The sequence below is a fragment of the Eschscholzia californica genome, unplaced genomic scaffold, assembly GCF_041429995.1.
Source record: "Eschscholzia californica isolate CP2 unplaced genomic scaffold, dmEscCali1.0.p SCAF_3, whole genome shotgun sequence".
Classification (NCBI taxonomy): domain Eukaryota; kingdom Viridiplantae; phylum Streptophyta; class Magnoliopsida; order Ranunculales; family Papaveraceae; genus Eschscholzia; species Eschscholzia californica.
The window spans coordinates 37,856,450-37,879,413 of record NW_028238420.1 but is presented as its reverse complement, the minus strand read 5'-3'; the positions used below and the strand labels follow the sequence as shown (position 1 = coordinate 37,879,413).

Here is a 22,964-nt window from a genome sequence, read left to right as displayed (position 1 = left end):
AGTCAAAATAAAAATTGAGTGTGCATGACGTCCTTTAATTTTTCTTAGCTCTTTTATGTGTTAGTTTGAAGATTTATAAGAGTTAGTGGAAATATCTACTAGAATCATGATCAACCTGGATACTAAACAAAGGCTTAATTTTGTATCAAGAGAAGAATTATTAGACAAACGTTACCTTCCTACAAAAATACTGCCTTATTCGTATATTCAATCTCTCAAGAAAATCGGTGTACATAGAGACCACAAAGATTTTTTTTTTTTGTCGAAATTAGTATTTTTGATATAAATTACGCAAGTCGAAAATTCGAAACTGTACTTTAGAAAATAAACAATCAATTGGAAAACAAATCAGTGTGCCGTCAGACCATAGGAATAAAAGTAGTATAACGGAGATATCTTTTTGTTTGAGTGAACCAAATAAGTATGTATAATCTAGTTTTCGAATATAAGACACATTTATACCCGTTTAAGTAGTCGGTCTTTCAAAGAAAAAAAAGATGAACTGAATTTTGATGGGTACCCCCGGGTACTGTGAAGCGGAGGGGAGGCTACCAGTTTTGTGATTGATTATTTCACCACGTCTCCGGATAACAGCCACGTCAGCTCTCCATTTTTCTCTCTAACTCAGATACTCATCATCGCGCCCAAAATTTTCCTCTTCCATTTCCCACCATTTCTCTGATTTTCTCTCTCTCTCTCTCTCACTCACTAATCGTATCCATTTTGTTTCCTTAACAAAACCAACTCAATTCCTCTCACCAGAAACTTCTTCTCCTTTTTTTTACTTTCTTTTACTCTCAAAATCTTCACCATTAATGTCGATTAAATTTCAACATCAGAGTTTCATCACTTCAAGGTAACAACCAACCAAATCTCATCTATTCTACTGATTTTCATTTTAGTTTCAGTGAAATTTTACTCTGTTATTACTAATTTATCGATGTAGGTACAGGAATCGTAAGTTCTAGGGATTCGCTGAAACATAGATTGTATGAATTTATGATTCTTCGTTGTTAATCTAATTTTTGTTTATGCCTTTAATATGTTCTTAAGAAACTTGGAATCGATCGCTGTATTTGAAGTTTTTTTTTTCTTCCTGGATTAGTCTAGTTTTTCTTTTGGTTTGACTGTGTGTGGACTAAAAGTGATCAATTTCAGTTTAGATCTGTTTGTTTTGTGTCAAGCTTATGAGTAATAAGTGAATTAAGCAACAGCTGATTCTTGTATCAAATTTGCTGGTAGTCTTCTACTAACATTTTCTTGATTAAGACGTTTAGAAGATGAATCAGTTAGATTCTTAAGGTTTTCTTCTTATGTAGTAAACTTAGGTTTTATTTCCCCTTACGAATTGTAGAACAATGAACACTTTTTTCTTCTTTTTGAAATTTAGCGGAATCTATACCGTTGTTCCTGCCAATTTAAGTGCATTTATGATATATTGGAAATGATGTTGTCTTACTATTACACGTTAACACTTACGTATAATTGATTTCAATTTGTGGTTTTAAATTTTCACCTACCATGATTGCAGCTAATTTTAGGTTTTGTTACTGTTTATGCAGCAACTCAAATCCGTATCCTTCACGAAAACATATAAGAATTCATTTTTTCTACAAAAATATTGTGGATGTAAATCGTGTTAGGTGTAACTTCTATTCTCCGAGGAAGAGATATCCAATGAGGCATGGTTTAATGGAGTACGATAAGAACAGTCGTTGTGTAAAGTGGGTTGAACTCAAAGAGTACCTACCAATGTTTAGTAAAGCTAGAAGATTAGGGTCCTTCTTTCCATTAGCTTCAGCTGATGACGGTGTGAAAGTCAATGGGACACCTCAATCCAGTCCAAGCAGTGATGTAGAGGACATGAGGACTAAATTGGATCAAACTTTGCAAGGGGAAGACTACAGTGATGGATTAATCCAGTGCGTACATGATGCAGCAAGAGTTTTTGAGTTGGGCATTAAACAACAAAGCTCCTTACAGAGAGCGCCTTGGTTTTCAACTGCATGGCTTGGTGTGGACAAAAATGCATGGGTGAAATCACTATCATATCAGGTCCGTCATGTTACATCAAATTGCAACTTTTCGCATACATGCAATTATTACTTTTCTCTTTACTTTTAGTGCTCCGAGAAAGATCTTGCATTTGCAAGTTGACAAACACATCACCTTTAGCCTGATGAAATTCAGTAGTTTCTCAGTCGTGCTTTGGCTTCAATGTTTCAAGCTAAAGCAAATACTGTCCTCAGAGTTTCTGATACCATCTTAAAAGTAATAGAGAAAAGGGGAAAGAAGAAAAAGGGTAATGGTCAGAATGTAGTTACTTCTATACTATGTCACATGGACACCAGTTCGAGTATCGACTCAATTGACACATCAAAACATTTTGAGGTGTCCAGTCCTGCAAGTGGAAAAGGCTAGGGATGTGACTGTACCCATATTTTTTTCGTCGTGGGGAGGTCCTTCATGTTATGATGTCTTTACTTCTGACCAACCATTGTCAAATATACACAAAATGTGTCAACATATCATGGTTTATGGTCCTAACATGACCGTGGGCAAGTGCATGCAAGTTCTACGTGCAAAATCTCACATTATCCATGTGGAATTGATCAGATTCACTCTTTGAGTATCGTAGGTGCCATACTATATCTGAGCTTTGATGCATATTCTGTGTTACATAGCTTTGTTATGATTTAGATCCTATTGATGATTGTACCAAGTTACAAATTAGAGCTAAAACAGGAGATTCTGGTTTTAATGTATCACGTCCTTGAGTATTGTGAGTGTTTCTTTAATCCGTATACTGAGATAATAACAGTTATTTCTAGGAGATCTACACTTGCTGTCTTCCTCCAGCACTGTTACAAAGAAATTGAAAGTCAATTTTTTTTGTAATTTTGGACCTTCATGATTTTGCTTAGAATAAAATACTGCAAGGTTCTTCGTGCATATATTGCTTGTTTAAATAAGATCTGGTATAGTCAATTTGAACATTTTATGTTATATGCTACTTACCGATGATTTGTTCTGCCAGGCGGCTATATACTCTTTATTGCAAGCAGCTAGTGAGATTTCTTCGCGAGGGGATAGAAGAGACAGGGATGTCAATGTTTTGGTTCAACGGAGGTGAGTAAGTCAGTTCTAGATTATCTTTACTTGCGACTGCTTCAATTTAGTGGCTCTGAATGTTTAAAAATAACGTTTTCCTGCCTCAAGGCGGTTTGCTCCGGAAAAGCAAAGTGCCGCGTTGAGGCGTATGCCTCGATGCGCAAAAGGCGTATAGTATTTCTTTTAGAAAAATAAATGATACCGAATTTATGTACAAAAATAAGATAATGTAGTCTCTTTTCACTTTGCAATAGTAATATAAAGACTTCAATTATAAACAAACAAGAAATATAAATGTAGTTACTTCTTATATACGATGTTTGTAGGTTTTGTTTTATGTGGTAGATGTGTACCCCTTGAGGCGAAAGCAGACCACTTCACCTAGGGGCACGCCTCGAGGCGTACAGGTTTTACTGAATTTTTAACCACACTTTTCCTTTCTACTTGACTTAATGAAACTAAATAGGATAAGCAAGTTTCCTTTCTAGATTTGCATCACTTTTGAATTGTTGTTGCCATGATTTTAAGTTTTTAACTATCTAAAGCTACAGTGTTGTTGGTCCACCTGTTCATGTTTCTAAAGGCAGTCATATACTGAGTGAGCATCAATTTTGATGCTTTTTTTTACCTTAAGTATGCTACTAATCTTCCTCGCCAATTATGTAGTATTTAATGAATTATCTGGTGCAGTTTATTAAGGCAATCTGTTCCCCTGGAAAGTTTAATTAAGGACGAGTTATCCACCAAGCAACCTGAGACTTATGAATGGTTTTGGTCAGAGCAACTTCCAATGGTTGTTACAACTTTTGTTAACTATCTTGAAAGGGATGCACGCTTCACTGCGGCAACTTCAGTGTACGATATTCCTTGTTTTTCTCGTTTTAGAGAGTTCACATTTTTCTCGATGAAATTGCTGAAATATGTAATTTTCTATTACTGCCAGATGCGGGAAAGGATTAACGTTGGCTTCAGGCCGCTCAAGTGACATATCACTGCTCATGCTTGCTCTGACATGTGTTGCTGCAATTACAAAACTTGGACCAGCCAAAGTTTCTTGCCCCCAATTCTTCTCTTTGATCCCAGATGAAACCGGTAGATTGATGGATATGCTACTTGACTTAATTTCAATACGTCAAGCTTACAGTTCTGTGAGAGATATTGGTCTACGAAGAGAATTTCTTGTTCATTTTGGCCCCCGGGCTGCATCTTGTAGAGTAAATGATAGAGGATCAGATGAGCTTGCTTTCTGGGTGGAACTGATACAGCAACAACTGCAGCGGGCTATTGATCGTGAGAAGATTTGGTCTAGACTGACAACATCTGAAAGTATTGAGGTAAGAAAATGTATATTTAAAATTTTGAAGACAATTTTGTAGTTCTATCCAAGTGATACTGCTTCTTAAGTTAGTCTCGAACAAATTTCTTCGCAAACACCCACACCCCCTTGTTGCGGTTAAAATGTGGTTAAAAACACAGACTCTGTTGATTGGTAAGGATTAGAAGTTTAGGACTTGACCTGCGTACTTCAGAAACTTGACACCTACAATTTCCATCATGAATTATGCAGGTGTTGGAAAAAGATTTAGCAATATTTGGGTTCTTTATCGCCTTAGGCAGAAGTACACAATCCTTCTTATCCGTAAACAACTTCGATGTTGTGGATGATCCCATTGAGAGCTTAATCAGGTACGCCTCATACTACAACTGGTTTTTCCTGTACTTTTGCATACCACATCTTCAGGTTTTGCTTGTCGTCTTTCATTTGTTTGCCTTTTTTTTCACTTTCTATGTGTTTTTCAGGTACCTTATTGGTGGTAGCGTTCTGTACTATCCTCAGCTTTCATCAATCAGTTCTTATCAACTGTATGTGGAGGTCAGCATGTTTTGTAATGTACCCTTTTCTGATTAAGTAGTTGCCCTTCTAATCATGTTGATTTGAGTTCTATTTAAAATTCATAGGTAGTCTGTGAAGAACTGGAGTGGCTTCCTTTCTATCCCATTAAAGAAGGTACATTGAAGCGATCTCGTTCTCATACTAAAACACCGAAGGGACCTCCGAATGCAACAGCAATTCCTCTAGTGTTAGATGTGTGCTCATTTTGGATGCAAAGTTTTATTAAGTACAGTAAATGGCTGGAGAATCCGTCTCATATTAAAGCAGCGACTTATCTTGCTAGAGGGTATTTAAACTACTAATTCGTTTAATTATTATATATATATATATATATATATATATATATATATATATGTATGTATATTTTAGGGAACATAAACTTAGTACTTTTTAAATCAGTATGTTATTCTGAATATTTTCTCCTTTTCCCTAGGCACAACAAATTACAGGAGTGCACAAAAGAATTGGGAATACTAAAGTAAGCTCTAATATGCATTTGCAACAAGACTTTCTTATTCAGTTCTTCATTTTTTTCTCATTTCACTGAGTTATTATTATCTTACTATGTACCATCTTGTTTTTGGAGTTTGTTGGTGGTATTCATAGTGTAGTGCACCCTTATTCAGTGAATACCTTACAAGCTGGAAATAGGACCATGCTCTGTGTGATTTTTTCGACTTGCATTCAGACCGATACTACAGTGAACTTAGTCATTCCAGTGGAAAACTGAAGAACCACCTTCCAGTTTCTACATTACAATTATGATTATAAATTATTATTATTATTCGGAAATTGTTTTCTTAGTAAGTGGTTTTTATAGGTACACTCTGGTACAGATATGACTCGGACGAATCTAATCCACTACCACAAAAAAGCATTGAGCCTGTTTTTCTATTAGCAATATGTGGATGATTAATACTTGTTAAACACTTTACAAAATGTGGTGCAGGAATAAAATGGGTGACGATGTGACACGCTATCAAGTTGAGAGAACTCGGTTTGAAAATTTACCGACTGAGGGAGAACTAGATTCTTTTGACAAGGTAGCCATATCTTTTGGTACAATGTAACTTTCAAAAACAATATGGAAATATGTTGACACCAAAGGAGGTATCTTTGATCATTTATTCCACACGCGTGAACTGTCGTGAATATTCAGTATTCTTTGTTATTTCCTTTCAAGTGCAAACATATAAAGCAATCAGTTGAGATGCGCTTGGGAAATAGGTGTTGGTGTAGCTATATCTAATACAACAGATATTCACACCTATCTTGCCAAAATCATGTAGACTAGGGATGTGAATGTCTAGCCTCAGTTTCCTTCCTTTCTTATACTTTTTTTTCCTATCTTTCTGAATGCTTATAATATTTGAAATCTGGTATCAGGCATTGGAAAATGTTGAAGAAGCTCTAAAGAGATTAGAAGACTTGCTTCAAGAGTTGCACGTTTCCAGCTCTAATCAGGGAAAAGAACATTTAAAAGCTGCTTGCTCTGATCTTGAGAGGATAAGGAAGCTCAAAAAAGAAGCTGAATTTCTGGAGGCATCTTTCAGAGCAAAAGCTGCGTCTTTTCAGGAGGTATTTAATTATCTGTCTATAGATACTTGTCAGAGAACATCGGTTGTAGGATTGACTGTGGACCATAGGCCCGAGGAACGATCTGGGAATTAACAACCTTAGTGTCGAAATTGTGTTTGCAATATTAAATTGGACTGCTAATAATATAAATTTACTCATGATTATTATTCACTATTGGCATATATCAGTCTACCAGATATGTGAAATAATGTGACCATGGATATCTTTTTATGTCGTGAGACGGTCCGATTCTTGCCTCACCACATTGTGCAAGGCCTAACCTCTTGAATTTGGCACAACACATTGCTACCAGTGCAAACCCGTCAAAACTATGTGCAAACCTTTCATAAGGAGATGAGGCTTAAATATGATATATCCTTTTCCACAAAAGAAAATTGGCCTAGGGAGTTTTGTACAATTCCCCCTAATTTTGACTGCATAAAAGTATTCCACTTATAGATGGGTTCGACAGTTGACAGTCTGGTTAGATTATGACAGAATGTCATTTGTCTACGAGAACATGCATTACAAGGAGTTGGATCTCAGTTCTCCAAATGATATTGCAAATCTTCATCTTCCTGTCAATTCATTTGACTCTGATAACTTTGTGTGAATATATATCTCGTTTCATATCTCGTATCCCGTATCTCGGTTTGTTCGATGCACTTAAATCTCTTTGTTCAGTGCCATAAGTTCAAAATTTTTGTCATTGTAATAATATCTGATGTGTTTGTTTCTATTGATAAATCAGGAAGATATTGAAGGTCTTTCAGCATCTTCAATTAGTAATCAAGGACAAAAATCAAAGAGAAAAACTGGCAAAAGTGCTGATCTGATGGTAGATAGTAGTGGCAGCGACGCTGCAGATAGGTTTGACTCTTTGGCCATATGTTTCTAGTTTTCTTGTGGCATTCCCCTTTATCAAGTGCCATCTTATCTTATTTAAGACTTGGCTTTGGATTTGTTTCCTTTGTTGGTGTGCTCTGATTTACAGAGTTCCTCTTTCAGGGTGGTCAGTAATTCCCGTGGTTCATGGAGCTTCTTCGCCCCTGATAAACCTGGATCACCAGTACGTATTGATTGTCTTTACTAGCACTCAATGATTTTATGGGAAGTAGTAATGTTTACTATTTCCCCCACTTAAATGAGATTTTGCCCCTGAGGAATCTGTTAAAGTAAAAAATGATCCTTTATCCACCGTTCCACATATCATGTGTTATATGTCATGCTTTTTCAGAACATAACTTTGCAAAGTGTGCTTTCGTTTTGCGCAGGAAGGTAAATATTTAGATCAGACCACTGTTTCAAGTATTGATGATGCAGAACCAGAGTCAAATGAGATTCGTCGCTTTGAACTTTTAAGGCATGAGTTAATTGAACTTGAAAATCGAGTTCAAAGGAGTAGCCAACAATCTGATGAGAAGGAGGTATCTTCTGTACATTTTGTATCTGGCGAGTCACAGTTTTGTTCTAATGCATAGTATTAATCTTTCTTCTCTTCTATCCTTCTCGTATCTTCCTGCTCTCTTGTTTCTTCTACCACCTCTACCTTCCTTTTCTCAATCTACTCTTCATGTCCTTTCTCTAACAGGTAGAACACAAAACCCTTAGAAGCCCAAATATTGTAGTTTGGCCTGAAACTAATGTGTTTTGCCTAAGACGTGAACTGGATTTGGCTGGGAGAGAACCTGAACTTGACCAGTCTTGGTGTCCATCAATAAGTTATCACATGAGTAATTGGATTCAGAATGCATCTTACTGATTGATTAAATAGACTGAGGTGTGTTCTCGCAGGATACAAATATTGCTGAAGAGATTGTCAGTAATTACGCGTCTCAAGCTGCAGCTGGTGGACTAGTTATGGTGCAGAAGAAAGAAAGTATCATTGGAAAGTCAATTGACAAGCTGAAAGAGACTGGCACGGTACAAACATCTTTCAACATCATCAGTCTCTTATTTATTCCGACAAATGCCAAAAAATCTAAGATAAACACAATGATCCCATTGGTCACGTCCCGATTAAAAAATACAATTACAGACACCGAGCCTTACAATACTACATTCATTAAGCCATAAGTTTTGTTTCCTTGTGCTGGTGTCCTTAGAAACAAATACAAACAGTTTGAACCACACCTGGTATGATTGCTCGAGATCTGCAACAATTAAAATGAAACTTCAGCTGAAGAAAAATTTCGTGGTTATATTTTCTGTACATGGAGGTGTCTGATTATGTGAACTTGAAAGATTTGAGGGCTACATATCTGACTCCTGTGCTTTAAAAATAGTTTATATCTAGTGATTAAGTAAAACTGTAGACTTAATCACTCAAAAGAAGTCGAGATCTTTCTGAAAAATCTAAATAGTACACGCCCCTGACATTTCAATGATGGGTATCCTATCTTTCCTATGAGCAGGATGTTTGGCAAGGTACTCAGCTCTTAGCAATTGATACATCCACAGCTATGTGGTTGCTTGGGAGGGTTCTTACGGGAGATGAACTGACAGAAAAAGAAAAGAAGGCTCTTCGGAGAACGGTAACCGACTTGGCATCGGTAGTTCCTATTGGGATTCTCATGCTTCTTCCGGTTCGTACATGAAACTCATTACCATTCAGTATCCCTTTTCCCTTACTCTGATTTACTATTATAATAAAATCTCTTAAACAAACACCAACCCCAGGTTTGTACATCTGCATCTTAACTGATGATTACTACTACTGCAGTTGTACATTATAGAAAATAGACTGCTCGAATGATGGTACGCCTTCACAAAGATGAAACATCTGTTGGTCTCTCTAATATTTCTTTAGGTATACAAGTCATGCATTAGCATTCAAAGACAAGGCATATCACTTCATCTAAATTCCTGATGATGGCTGAGGGGGCTCTGTCATGCATGTGTTGCATTGTCTCATTTACGATCCATTTTGGTGGATGTACTAAGAGATCTGTGGTCGGTATAACGAGCCATATGCATCTTGATGATAAAAATCACGACTTGTCAGCATATTTTTGAATGGACGTAGACATTATAAGTGATCAAGAGAAAGAGATTTCTCATCATACAAAACAATTCAAATTTCAAAGTTTGGAACCAAAATGTTAATACTAAACCGTTCGAAAGAAAATTGTTAACATAAAGCACATTGATCTTCTATACATGATGTAAACTTGTACTCGCTAAGTTCAAATTGTTCTTCGATCATATTTTGTACCTATTATATTTTTCCATGGTTACGCTTTCCATTACTTATCCTTTAAAAAGAACAATTATCATTATACTTTCTCAATGACTTTTGAACCCCAATAACCCAAGTTCTGCATCCTGATGATCTACAGGTTACGGCGGTTGGTCATGCAGCAATGTTGGCCGCTATCCAAAGATATGTTCCATCTTTGGTATGTGAATTTCGATCCTGTTCTCTGTCTCCATAAATTGCCAGTCTGAAATCAAGAAATGTATATTAAGAACAGAACTACTTCCGTTTGGCAGATACCATCGACATATGGACCAGAGAGGTTAGATCTGTTAAGGAAGCTCGAGAAACTGAAGGAGTTGGAGCTCAAGGAAATGAAATCTGACGAGAATGCAGTGGTGGATAGCATCACAACTGGCCCGGACAATTTATAAGTTTCGAGTCGGAAATACTTTCCCCAGAGACGAGCTTCGAATATCAATGAACAGCTCATTCTTTGGTAACAATCTATACATTTTGGCTCTTCTTGGTTCTGTAATCTTTTGATAACAGATGGGCGTAAAGAAGCTTGTTCCACGTATCTGGCACTCCAGGGAGGCACCAATGACTGCAGTCTTGTGGCGAAGGAACTGGAGTGCCTGGCTCTCTGTTGTTCGAAGGATGACCATCTTTCCTAAACTCTGTAAGATACGTAATATTCAAAAACTGTATATTTCTCTTCAAACCTTTCATCTTTTCAATTGTTTTATAGATAAACATGTTATTCCATGGCTCTGGTTCCAGCTTTTTATAGTTAGTTTCTGGTGCGGTATTAGTGTCACAATGTCCTCCATCGTCCCATGTTCCTTCTCTGCACAATTAGGGTTCAAAATCATGACTTAGTTCTACGTAATTAGGGTTAAAAATCTAGTTTTAAGAAATTCGGAGAACATCAGTGATTTTAATCTCAGTTTTACTTGCCTGAAATGAACAGGAGAATAGCTTCGGAAAAATACATAGCTATTTTTAGGATCTGTATTCTGAATAACCCATGATCTCCATGTCTGTAAAGACCTCCAAAATGCTTCCATTACATTCATTGTCATGTTTATCTTACTACCTTCTTGAAAATAACAGCCCCTGTAACAACGTTTCCAACTCCACTAGTTAGTTTCTTCAAATAATCCGAAAAATTAGAAACCCATTAGAGAGAATGATGAGAGTTTTTTTTTTCATTACATCTTTACAGTTTTATCTTGATTCCACCAATGTCCAGCATTGAAAATTAGGATATCAGCTCCACTCCATTGTTTCGATCTCCAGTGCAATTGATCAACCCTAATTGAGCTTCGAATTCTGTTTGACGAATTCTGAGGAGGACGATCGACGATTACCAGGAAAGGGACTCTGTAATATTCAACTGTAAGATTGTAGTCGTGGAATCGAAGAGAGAGGTATCCTTTGTGTTTGGTTATAGGGTTTCCATTTACTTCATAGATACTACTCTTGTTAGAAACTCCTTGTGCTAGCATGCATATCAAAGACTCCCATTGATTCCTTCCTATTGAATCCCCTGCAAATACTATACGCCCATTTCTGCTTCTTTCCAATAATTCACTTGCATTAAATCTGTAATCCAAAAGAAAATTTTCATCATGATATAAACATATATATATAGGGAAAGAGTTTCTCTCTCTTAATTTTGCATGGTGGGCAAGCCATTAATAGAGAACCCACCTCGGAATGTTGCAATCATCCGGTTGCCATTGCCATTTGAGATAATTGTCATCCTTCCTGCCATTTCGATGACATCGAAATCCAGGATCAAGAAATGGGCAATCTTCATTGTAGGATTGATTACTTTCATCTTGAACCCATTTACCTTTGGAATAATCACAATTCTCATGAATGGGATTTCGATTATTTGATAAAATATGTGATGAGAGATCACTTTTATAAAGAAATTGAGGTTGAGAAGAATGAAAATAATCAAGAAAAGAAAATAGGAGAAGAAGAAAGGTAAAGGCATAGAGAACTTCTTTCTTGAACAAATTCTTTTGAAATTTCGTAACAAGATTTTGAAGATCCATGGAAGAAGGGAAAAGAAATTGAAGAATTCTTTCTTTTGGTTTGTATGAGAAATTAAGAACGTTTTTTTCTAAATAGTTTTAAAGGTGTAACGTTTTTCATCTATTGGGTTGATGACTGTTTTCTGTTAGAGAAGACGTGTTGTAGCCAGGGAATCTTTTTCCACCCAACATGTATACCACTTCTTGATGCCACCTTAGAATAAGATTTGTTGGAGATTTTTTAGAATATTATGTGGCAAAATTTTGACTTGAGAACAAATTTTTTTTCATGTTATGGGGATGAAGCAAAACCTAAAACTGAACTAGGGCAAGTGAATTTAAGAGAAAAAAAAAACTTACATCTTTACCTGATTTCGTTTGGGTAGGATGAAGATGAACCCCATAAATCTTGTTTTGTTTGAGGTGCCTATAAGATGGGCTTGGAGTATGAGATGTGAGTCAATTAGTAACGGGTTCCTTGGATCACTTTGGTGGCAGTAAGGATTCGATTTGTAAGTTAAGCTTATGTCTTGAACGACACAAAATGAGGACTTCTTTCATTGTAAACATCTCATGACACGAGCTTACGGTAGCAATGCAACATGTGTACAAAAGCATCACCCTCTTAATAATAGAGTTTCGTATATGTCAGGGGCTGATAAGATTTTTTTGCATTGTATTGAATAAGATGCACCCTTGATAGCTTGTGTAGGACTTCCGGATTTTCTACGAGTTTCTAGCGATTGCACTCTCTAGTAGTAATGTTTCACGCGTTAGATGAGTCCATGTTTGTGCAGGCCAAGGGCAAGGGTGAGCAATCGTCATTTGTGGCGTGGAATACGAGTAGCAGCACAAACCGTACATAACGTAATAACACGTCTAGTACATTTGGAACATGCTAGGAAAGACATCCAAAATGGAGGTTACGCATTCATCGTGGCCATTTAAGGCAGTAATGGCGTGCAATCTTCAGGCTCCCGACACCCGTTATGAAACACTGATGCTTATAAGTTACGAAGTAAACATATGATATTCATCTAGCTCTTAAGAGCATAAATCTTAATATTCCTCTAGCTCTTAAGAGCATAAATCTTGATAAATATCACATCTTCATATACCAGTCATTGTCATGTTTAAACTTCCAAACAAAGTGGATCTTACCAATTGTCCTTTTTTATCACAGGAGAACTAGGTGACGTTATGATAAGAAAAATGATAGAAAAGTCTAAACATAGACCTACACTAGAGTTAAATGAGAATCAACGGTCCAACCAGTGAAATGAAGTTGACTCGAAATCGAAAACCGTTGATTTCGTTTAATTCTGAAATAACTTTGACAGAACCTCTTTGAAAACATCAACAACTTGTAGACACGAGTCTTGTAAGCCAAAGTTTATCTTCATGGGTGATCTCATAATTTGTAACTTCTATTATGGAGTAGTTTATCTCCTGGGCCGTTTTTGTGTGTCCTTAATAGCCCGTAAATAGTTCTTTTTAATAGCGTATAAGGCAGCTATGCGGTTCTTCATATTTGTGATATAGCAATTTGTATACACTAAATCAATCATGTCTTTATGGTTTAATTTTTTATTTTTTAGAAATGATAAGCACGATAACCACCTAATTTAAACTCTTATAAGAACAGACCCAAAATTCAATTAAACTATAGTATAAAATAAACTATAAAACTACCTTCTCTAGGAATCGAACCCAAGCCTAGGAATCGAACCCAAGAGTTTCAGTATTTTAGAGTTTATGTTACCATTATCCACTGCTTAAAGCTTTCCAATGTTGATGTTTATGATTTTAACTTTGTACCTTGCAATGAAAAACAAATGAAGGATCTAATAAATTAATGTATCATAATTTGTAGTACAGAGGAGAGTTGAAATCTTGGTAGGGCTGTTTCTGATTTCTTAATCCTCCATGGCAATCTCAAGAAACTGGGGATTGGATTTGGTACTAAATCAGGACTTGATACATCTAAGTACATCCAAGTACAGAAGATGTTTCGAACCTAAATTAAAGTGACCTAGGCACATTAATTTCATGGGGAAGAGAGCAATTACAATTTAAATAAAGTCAACCCATTCTTACTCTCATTCTCCTTCATCTATATTTCCATCTCATCATCTATTTTAACTGTTAATTATTTTATTCATTTTTAAGTAATTCAATTCCTTTTAATACTATATTTGACAATTCCTTTTAGTAATTCAACCCCATAGTAGTTTTCAAAAGCGACACTTTTGATTAGTTTAAGTTTACTCTTTTTATTTGTCAATTCAATTATTTCAGAACATCCAAAATCTTCTTCCCGTAGTCTTTTAATTTTTATTAGTTTTTTTTTTTTTTTTTTTTGGAAGTCGACTACGATCTACGTATGTCGTTACATTTGGCACTTGACACCTTCTCTGGGATTCGAACCTGGGACCTCCAGGGCTTTCTGGAGTTTATGTCAACACCTTGGAACCACTTGGGCTACCAACTGTTGACAATTTTTATTAGTTGAACCATACTCAAAGTGACGTGGATCACAACTGTAAAATAAATTAAAGCTTAATATATATGTATATATTTTTTTTTCAAAAAATCTGTTGTATCATAACATTTTCTTCTCTCAAGAAAATAAATCGATGTGGGTACGTGTGTTCGAACTTCCAACCAACATTTTTATTGAATAATTTTTTTACTCAAATATTGAAAATATTTATATAAGATGATGTGAGTCTTAAAAGTTGTATATCATAGATTGTATTAGTTAATTGTTGAATTAGAGTGATTAGTCATGAAGTTAACAATACAGCGTTAATTATGATTAACTTTTTTGACCACCGAAAGCATAATATCCCAGATCTCATTAGAGATCATCATCTCATCTATCCCTATCTTTCTCTCTCTCTCTCTCTACTTTGTAGAATCTAGACTTTGTTTTACATACAAAATGAAAAGAAAGTGAGCTTTGTGGATAGAAAAGGTATATTAGTTTGCATGTGGAAGAAGGTATATAAAATGTAGCAGTCAAATCTAACTTGTCTCTTTTTAGATATTAGAACACCTTTTCAAATATATTTTAGCTAATTGATTGGCTTTTAGATAGTTAACAAACAATAAGTTCCAAAACCCTAATTAAAATACTACGTAATTAGCTAGTGTAAGACACTAGGTAAGACACTAGGCCAAGATCTTCATGATTTGCTATGAGTTTTGACTGGTCCTAATGATCATCTTTAATTTGTTCTTACCAGACAAAAGATAGAATAGGGACGAAACTACAGCTAGGCCGAAGGGGGCCATGGCCCCCCTCGGCCTAGCCGTATTGACTATCATTGTAACCCTAATGCACAAGTATTACACTGTTATTATAAGGAATACATTAAATGTGACAACTGTGACTCGTTGGCTTCTTGGTAGAAGTATTTGCTAATGACTTGAGTGACCTAGTTTCGATCCCCTGAGGCTGCATATTTTTTACAATCGTTTTAAGACTTCTCTAGGTGGTGTGTTTGGAAATAGTATATAAACCATCTAATTTCTCTTATAAATTTAAATTTAAATATTGTAATACAGAATTTGTAATTAATACACATGCAACTTATTTTTGTTGAAAAACTCGCATATAAAGTCGATAAATTTTAATTTTTTTAGTGTATTAGAAAGAGACGCACAATTCACATAGATTCGAAATAAAAACAAATTGTGACTCACTTAGTAAAAGTTTAATCTAAAAATCTCTATTTAGAAGACGGTCTCAAGTGATGAAAGTTAAATGACATAATTTTAACCAAATTCGTATTACATTGGCCCCCCTCGTTCTTTAATCCTGGTTCCGTCCCTGAATATGACCAACCAACTAGCGTTTGTCTTTTGAAAACCTAGAGAGATACACTAAATTATAGGTAAGATTAGGATGGTAGGATTCCTCCTTAAACGGTTAGATTTTACATAAGATAAGTTGAAGCATGTGACTAATCACAAAGTTTGAATGGTTGACTTGGTTAACGGAAAGGGAAGGTAAAATCAACAAATAAATTTCGGTTTTGATGCAAATTTCTGTCAATCTAGAGATAGAAGAAATAGGTGTGTGAAAATTTTACGAATCTATAGATGTGAGATAATTTGATGCAATTGTATATAACAAGATTATTAATTAATGACGAAACATATAAATGACGTAAATAATGGATTTTAACCGAATTTATTTGTTTGAGGGGAATTACCAATTACACATAAATATGTAAGTTGATAATTTTTTGACATGACACCTACAAGGTAACATTCTTGCTGTTAATAATTAACCGGTAACAAAATATGTTAGTTTGAGGAGTTATCGTCAATAAGTTGATGTAAAGGTTTTGGCTGAGAAATTCAGGCATCGAGAACTTTGATTTTGGTTTTTCCAATTAAACAACTTCTAATTATAAGAAATTATAAAGAAATGGAATTGCAAAATAACGAAAAGATCATTATGAGGGTTTAAACGTTGAAATTCAACTCTAACGCTCGTCAATTCATGGCATAAGGAGGGGATCTCTTTTGGAACACCGTTTTGCATCAACACTCTGAATTACGGGTGATAATTCGACATGGACAACTTCTGCGTTGGCACTTCAACACTCCTTTCCATAGTTTTTTGCTGCACCAATTTCTTTGGTAAATTTCTCGTCCAAAGGCGAGACATCAACAATTATACAAGGGGTATTAATAAAATAAGGGTTATCTCCCAAATAACCCCCAACTTTGTGACCAGCTTCCTGCCTAGCCCCCTACTTTGTAAAAAAAATACCCAGATGGCCTCCTTTTTCAGATTCCATTATAACAACGTTAACTAGTCATCACCTCTCTCTCCTCCATCTATTCACCTCTCTCTGTCACCTCATCTTCTCGTCACCTCATCATCTTCATCATCTTCACCGGCAAAGGTCGCCGGCCGGAAACTTTTCTGCCCGGCGACCTTCATAGGTCAAAAAATTCTCTCTCCTCGCAGACCTTCATAGGTCTGTCGAAGGAAAACTCCTTTTGCCGGAGTACTTAGAGAGAGAGCTGAGATTTTTTTTAGAGAGAGAAAAAAACTTTTCTTTATGTTTAAGGTCGTCGGCCGGAAAAGTTGTCGGTCGTCGGCCGGAAAAGTTGTCGGTCGGCGACCTTCGCCGGTGAAGATGATGAGGCGGCAAGAAGATGAGGTGGCAGAGAGAGGTGATGAGATGGAGGAAAGAGAGTAACGGAGATTTAACGGTATGTTAAAAAAGGGGGTCATCTAGGTATTTTTGATGAAGTAGGGGGCTAGGCAGGAAACCGGTAACAAAGTTGGGGGCTATTAGGGAAATAATCCTTAAAATAAAAATTTATGTAAATTATTAAGTGAAGGGTAAACCAAATAGATTTAAGAATATAAAAATGTAACAAAGATGATGATGCACCTTAAAATAACAAAGTACGTCTCCACAATCTAGTTCAGTCTCCACGACATCTGTTGACCCCTTTCTCATTTTTGGCAAAAAACGACCTCCAGAAAAAGGTATGCTTTTAGTTTTTGTTTCTCCAAATTATTGCTAGATTTTCCGTCATGTTTGTGAAAACTATGCAGAAAATAGTTGTAAGTATGAATTTGTGCTTGTAATTTGAATTTCGAAATATTTTGCAATTTTTCATAGAAATTTATTAAAATTTTATCCATGGATAAATGGTGATAGACTGCAGGGGCGATCTAGGTCCAAAACAGCCAAAGCGGCTGCTTTGGGCCATAACATATGCGAGGGCCTCTACTTTAGAGTTTAATGGACTATTCTGTTTTTCATACATAAAACTAGAACTGTTTATTCAAAATTTAAGCTATATCCTAGAGGTTAAGAACATATTTTTTGTGATGAAAGTCAAAGGTTCGAACCCACTCTCAAGCAACGAGATCATTTTATGTTGATTCCAAAAAATAAGAAGTATTTCGTGTTTAATTTACTTATACTTTAAAGACCACTATTCTCAATTTGGCTTTAGAATAGGGTATAAATAAAGTAATACCTTTGTGCTTTAGGCTATTAATTTCGTCAGGGTTTAGACCATTAGTTTTGTTGAGCTTTAGGCAAGTAGTAATTCGGCTGTTATCGTGCTTATCACATCATATCGATGCATCAATGGCTTTGTAATGACCATTGTAGTCAACATTCAAAAAAAAAATTGGCTTTGGGCCTCAAAATTGATTGGGCCGACCCTGATAGACTAACGCGTCCTTCGTAGTGTTAACCCATTTATTTCTGATTTGTTTACGTATCTGAAAGTGAAGCTTGTGAAAATATTAAGTTTGCACTCAATAAACTTGTTAACAAAGGGAGACCAATATGCCTCTATCAAAAACTCAAGAATCTCGGTTTCAAGAGAAACTGAGAGCTCGAGATTGATTCTCAGTTTCGTAAGAAAACGAGACTCCTCGAAGAGAATAAATAGATATCATGCGAAAAATAGAAAGCTTGCATTCAAGAACAATGGAGAACAATGAAGAATAATATTGAGAAAAAAAAGTGTTGTTTATTGATCTTTGTTTATGTATCTATATAATAAGGGAAGAAAGTATCATTTTTAGAATATGCCCTCCTCTTAAATGGTAGAAATTATACCTCTGAAACTTATCTCCAAACCTTCTTTAATGCTTAAGATTACACCTCCCAAACTTATCTCGAAGAATTGAAATTATACCTTCCAAATTTATCTTCAAGTCCTCTTCGGTGCTAAGATTACACATTTGATAGGATTGTATGTTCCTGGCGGGCATGGAGTGTGCCCCCGTATATATATAGAATGGGGAAAAATAATAAATTTAGGGTTTGTATATATGAAGATATTGAGGAAATTTACATAAAGTAGAGAGTTTACCATAATAGTTACACAAGGTTTGGGAAAATTTGAACTAAATTTTCTTTTCTTATTTGCTTGGAGCGGTCGGTCGGCAGGAGGGTGCCGATATACTTTATGGGCACTCTGATAAAGAAAGATATTCTCTATATTTAATATTAGGAGTTTCTATATTTTGGAAGATATTCGATAGTTATTTAATATTAGGAGTTTCTATATTTTAGCGTTTCTAAGTAATTTAGGAGTTTCTATGTTAAAGAGTTGTTAAGTAATTTAGGAGTTTTTAACTAATTTAGAAGTTTCTATATTCCTATATTTCTAAATATTGAGTCATAGTCGAAGTCTAATTAGGAATCCTAGTTAGAGTCTAACTTGTCTGGTTGTAGCATATATATATGGCTGAGTTCATAGTAGTTAGGATATGAATATGAATATTGAAGTTATTAATAAAGTTTTCTATTAGTATTACGTTTATCTTTGGCTGGCCTAGAGAAGGATTTAGGAGCAATTAGGTAAATTGGTGGAGAAGATGACTGAGATGACGGTAAATCAATCGTTATTGATTGAGAAGATTAGTCGATTGGTCAAAAATAGAGAGATTGTGTCTCAAAGAGGTGACCGTTTTAAAGGTGAAAGGTTATATTTTACACGGTTTAATGGATCAGATGTGGGAGAATGGATTTTTCAAGCTAAACAATATTTTAAGTTATGTGACATTGCACAAGACCAAGAGATTCAGTTTGCAATCAGTTACTTGGATGATAAGCATTGCAATGGTGTCGTTGGGTTAAAAAAGGTATTCGTTCATGGGAAGAGTTTGTCGAAGCGGTTGTCTGTCGCTTCGGGAGAACGACGTATGAAGATGCAGGGGATGCACTAGCAAAATTACGACAAACAAAATCCTACTATGAATATCAAGAAAATTTTGATTGTCTTTCAAATATGGTTAAGGAGCCCGAAAAAGATAAGGAGGTGATAGAGAAAAAAACAACCAAAGTAAAGGAGAAGGAAGCTCAAAGAGAGAACACAAAAATCTCAGAGAAAGACGACATTGATGCCATCCTGATGAATATACAAAAAAAAGAATCCAAAAATAAGGAAATTCACATTGAAGAAAATGTTCCTAGACCTTCTCCTCGATCAAACTGTTCGATGAACATCAATCCACTGAAGGAAACAAAACTGATCATATATGAAGGATATTCCAGACAAGTAGCATCTATGCATCTAACAAGAGTAGCTGCTCTAAGAAGAGAAGTTCTACAGTAAGAAGGGTGTCTTTGAAGTTATCTCCAAAGTACTATAGTCCATATAAAATACAGGAAAGAATCGGTCCAGTAACGTATCGTTGGAATTGCAAGAGGAAATTAAAATTCATCTTGTTTTTCATGTTTTTTTAAAAGGAACACTTATCTGCAATGTTGTCATTGATGATGAAATACCAATTGTCGAAGATGAAGGAGACCCGGTGTTAACTATGATCAAGAACATCTTTGAGGGCAAGGATGTTGTCAAGGGAGGAGGAATGATACCAATTGTCATTGATGATGAAATACCAATTGTCGAAGATGAAGGAGACCCGGTGTTAACTATGATCAAGAACATCTTTGAGGGCAAGGATGTTGTCAAGGGAGGAGGAATGATAGAGAAAGATATTCTCTATATTTAATATTAGGAGTTTCTATATTTTGGAAGACTAAAGTATAGCCTGCCCCCGTAGGGCACGTGAATTTCTATATATATGTTATACAAAATTATCAAATATTTTGGTCTTATACAAATATTGAAGTAATAAAAATATATTTAAAATAATAACCGAGATTATATTGAGTTGTTTGAAGGGAGAAAAGAGGAAAGAGAGAAAAAGAGTTAGAGAATTTTTAGGGAGTGGGCAGTTATTTTGACTGTTAAATATCTAACTTTTCAAAGACTCCTTAAAATGAAGGGCCATGATTTACAAAAGAAAATTGAACGATCGAGATTTATAAACTAAAGTTATGACATGACACCAAAACCTATGTCAATTCTTATATAGATATTCTATAGTTATTTAATATTAGGAGTTTCTATATTTTGGCGTTTCTAAGCAATTTAGGAGTTTCTATGTTAAAGAGTTCCTAAGTAATTTAGGAGTTTCTATATTTTAGAGTTTCTAACTAATTTATGAGTTTCTATATTTCTATATTACTGAATATTGAGTCCTAGTTCAAGTCTAATTAGGAATCTTAGTTAGAGTCTAATTTGCTTGGTTGTAGCCTATATATATGGCTGAGTTCATAGTAGTTAAGATGTGAATATGAATCTTGAAGTTATTAATAAAGTTTTATATTAGTACTACGTTTATCGTTGGCTACTTGGCTGGCCTAGAGAAGGACTTAGGTTCATATCACCCTCTCATGCATACTTCAACAAAACTCACTTTGTTGGGTGGTAATACGAACATTTCTTCATTGAAAATGCTAAAGTTTGGATCTTTTGTGCCAAAATTTTTTGAAACCCATTGTAATTATGTGGTTATAGAATTTATGTATCTCCATTGAAGCAAATGTTAGGTAAGGGAAGAAATCTGCTTCGTCCAAAGATGGAAGGCGATGTCGCCGTTCCCTTTCGTTCTATTAGTCTGTGATGAAAAGACTTGTTCGCTATCGAGGGCGGGGAAGGCTAAAAGAATATTTAGGAGACGAGAAAGAAAATGTATAGAAATTAATTAAAAATATTATAGAAGTTAGTTTTTTCTTGTTTTAGGTAATATCTGATCCCCTCCACAACGGAAAGTCCATTCAAGTTCAAAATGATAACGAAGAAATAGATACAAGCCAGAGACAACACAGATAGAGAAATAAATAAGGGCAGTTTTAGCAAATAACAAAATGTTTAATGGTCAAGATATGAAGAGTTGGAAAGAAAGAACTAAACTAGAATATTGCTAAAGGCGGGGCTCAAATGGGTAGCTTATAAAAAACTTGGGGGCATTTGGGAACTAAGCCAAAATTCATTAGATTGGCACCTTGAATAATGTTACGTACAGTGAGTCACTTTTTTTGTTTGAGAAGTCGAATACGATCTACGTTAGTCGTTACAAGGCATTGATTCATCATGAAGATGTGATAAGCACGATAACCGTCTAAGTTCAACCATTCATGAGCGAGACCTAAAGCCCAACAACATAAAAGAGGTTTAAGGCCTGACAAATTTATTACATTATTTATATCTTTAATAACCCAAGTTCAATAAACCATGGATTCCACCTCCTCTTAGAATCGAACCTGGGACCTCCAGGGTTTTGGAGTTTATGTTAACATTTTCAACCACTTGAGCAATAAAGTCTGACACTGTTAAAACTGATGTAATACTGCAACTAATAGTTGTAATAGTATCCCTATTTTAATCTTCCAATCCTGGTCTAGCATGGTTTTCACATATGGGAAGTAATCTGGTGTTTATATGGTGATCATACTTGTAAAAAAAATGTAGTTTTTCATGATGAAACATAATACAACTGATAACACGACTGACCATAGTAAGATTGAATCAACTCAAAATTGTTGCCAACGACTAGGATCTTTTTTTTTGTTGAACTAACCACTAGGATCTTGGGTACCCAAAAGTAAAATGTTGACCAAACAAATTACATCGTTAGATGACCGATTTCACAATTGATTTTTCAGTCAGGGTATCATTATTGAAAAACAAACCTCCACTTCTTCTCACATCTTTGGGTTTTCATAATTCAATGTTTGTCTTGTTGCAAAAATGAAGACGTATTTAACGTCCAAATGTAGTCTAGTATATCAATGATTTATATTGATTTTGGTGAAAATATATTTGAAAACTAATTTTTTGTAGGTTTTGGTGCTACAAATTTACCTAGAATTTGAATTAAGGAGATGTTTTTGGGTTTAATATCCATTTTCTCATTTTGCAAATCAGAAATGGATATTATTTTTTTTAACTAGTAATGAATCTTTTAGATAATCTGAAAATCAGCTCCAAATAATTTTTAATACCAACAAGTTGTTGACCTAATCTTTTAATATTCCACTAATTAAATATCTTGGATTTAAGAAAGAATAAGTGTTTCTCAATTATATAGTTAGGATAACCTTCCATGGTAAGTTAGCTTGCTTCTATTCTCCTTTTAACAAAAAAAAAAAAAAAAAAGATTACTTCTATTCTATGACATTTTTTTTCACAATTGGGCCAAAATCTATCTTAATTAAATATCTGTTTTTAGTATTAAAAAAAATGAATAATTGTACCACCAAAACTTGCTCTTGGTCTACAATATATA

General features: G+C 35.1%; 2 protein-coding genes across 3 annotated transcripts; one reads left to right on the top strand and one right to left on the bottom strand.

Annotated features, from left to right (window-relative positions):
- The first annotated feature begins 402 nt into the window (after window positions 1-402).
- On the top strand, window positions 403-10,503 carry LOC147550034 (uncharacterized). Of its 2 annotated transcripts, XR_015237798.1 has the most exons (19): window positions 403-856; window positions 1,563-2,055; window positions 3,038-3,129; window positions 3,802-3,966; window positions 4,055-4,445; window positions 4,679-4,797; window positions 4,912-4,984; window positions 5,071-5,291; window positions 5,439-5,483; window positions 5,955-6,048; window positions 6,392-6,583; window positions 7,335-7,453; window positions 7,592-7,652; window positions 7,858-8,010; window positions 8,378-8,506; window positions 8,998-9,168; window positions 9,922-9,981; window positions 10,076-10,278; window positions 10,373-10,503. XR_015237798.1 is itself a non-coding variant. In XM_086669763.1 (18 exons), exons 1-18 carry the CDS (start codon window positions 816-818, stop codon window positions 10,211-10,213), a joined length of 2,757 nt encoding a protein of 918 aa, XP_086525889.1. In that variant the 5' UTR covers window positions 403-815; the 3' UTR covers window positions 10,214-10,503. The 2 variants fall into 2 exon arrangements, 1 of the variants encoding a protein (XP_086525889.1); XM_086669763.1 differs by having other exon boundaries at window positions 10,076-10,503.
- On the bottom strand, window positions 9,619-11,911 carry TBL9 (TRICHOME BIREFRINGENCE-LIKE 9). The gene is made up of 4 exons (XM_086669764.1): window positions 11,496-11,911; window positions 10,998-11,387; window positions 10,740-10,898; window positions 9,619-10,629 (listed from the first exon to the last, which is right to left on the bottom strand). The coding sequence occupies exons 1-4, from the start codon at window positions 11,846-11,848 to the stop codon at window positions 10,287-10,289; spliced, it is 1,245 nt and encodes a 414-aa protein (XP_086525890.1). The 5' UTR covers window positions 11,849-11,911; the 3' UTR covers window positions 9,619-10,286.
- Window positions 11,912-22,964: the final 11,053 nt, after the last annotated feature.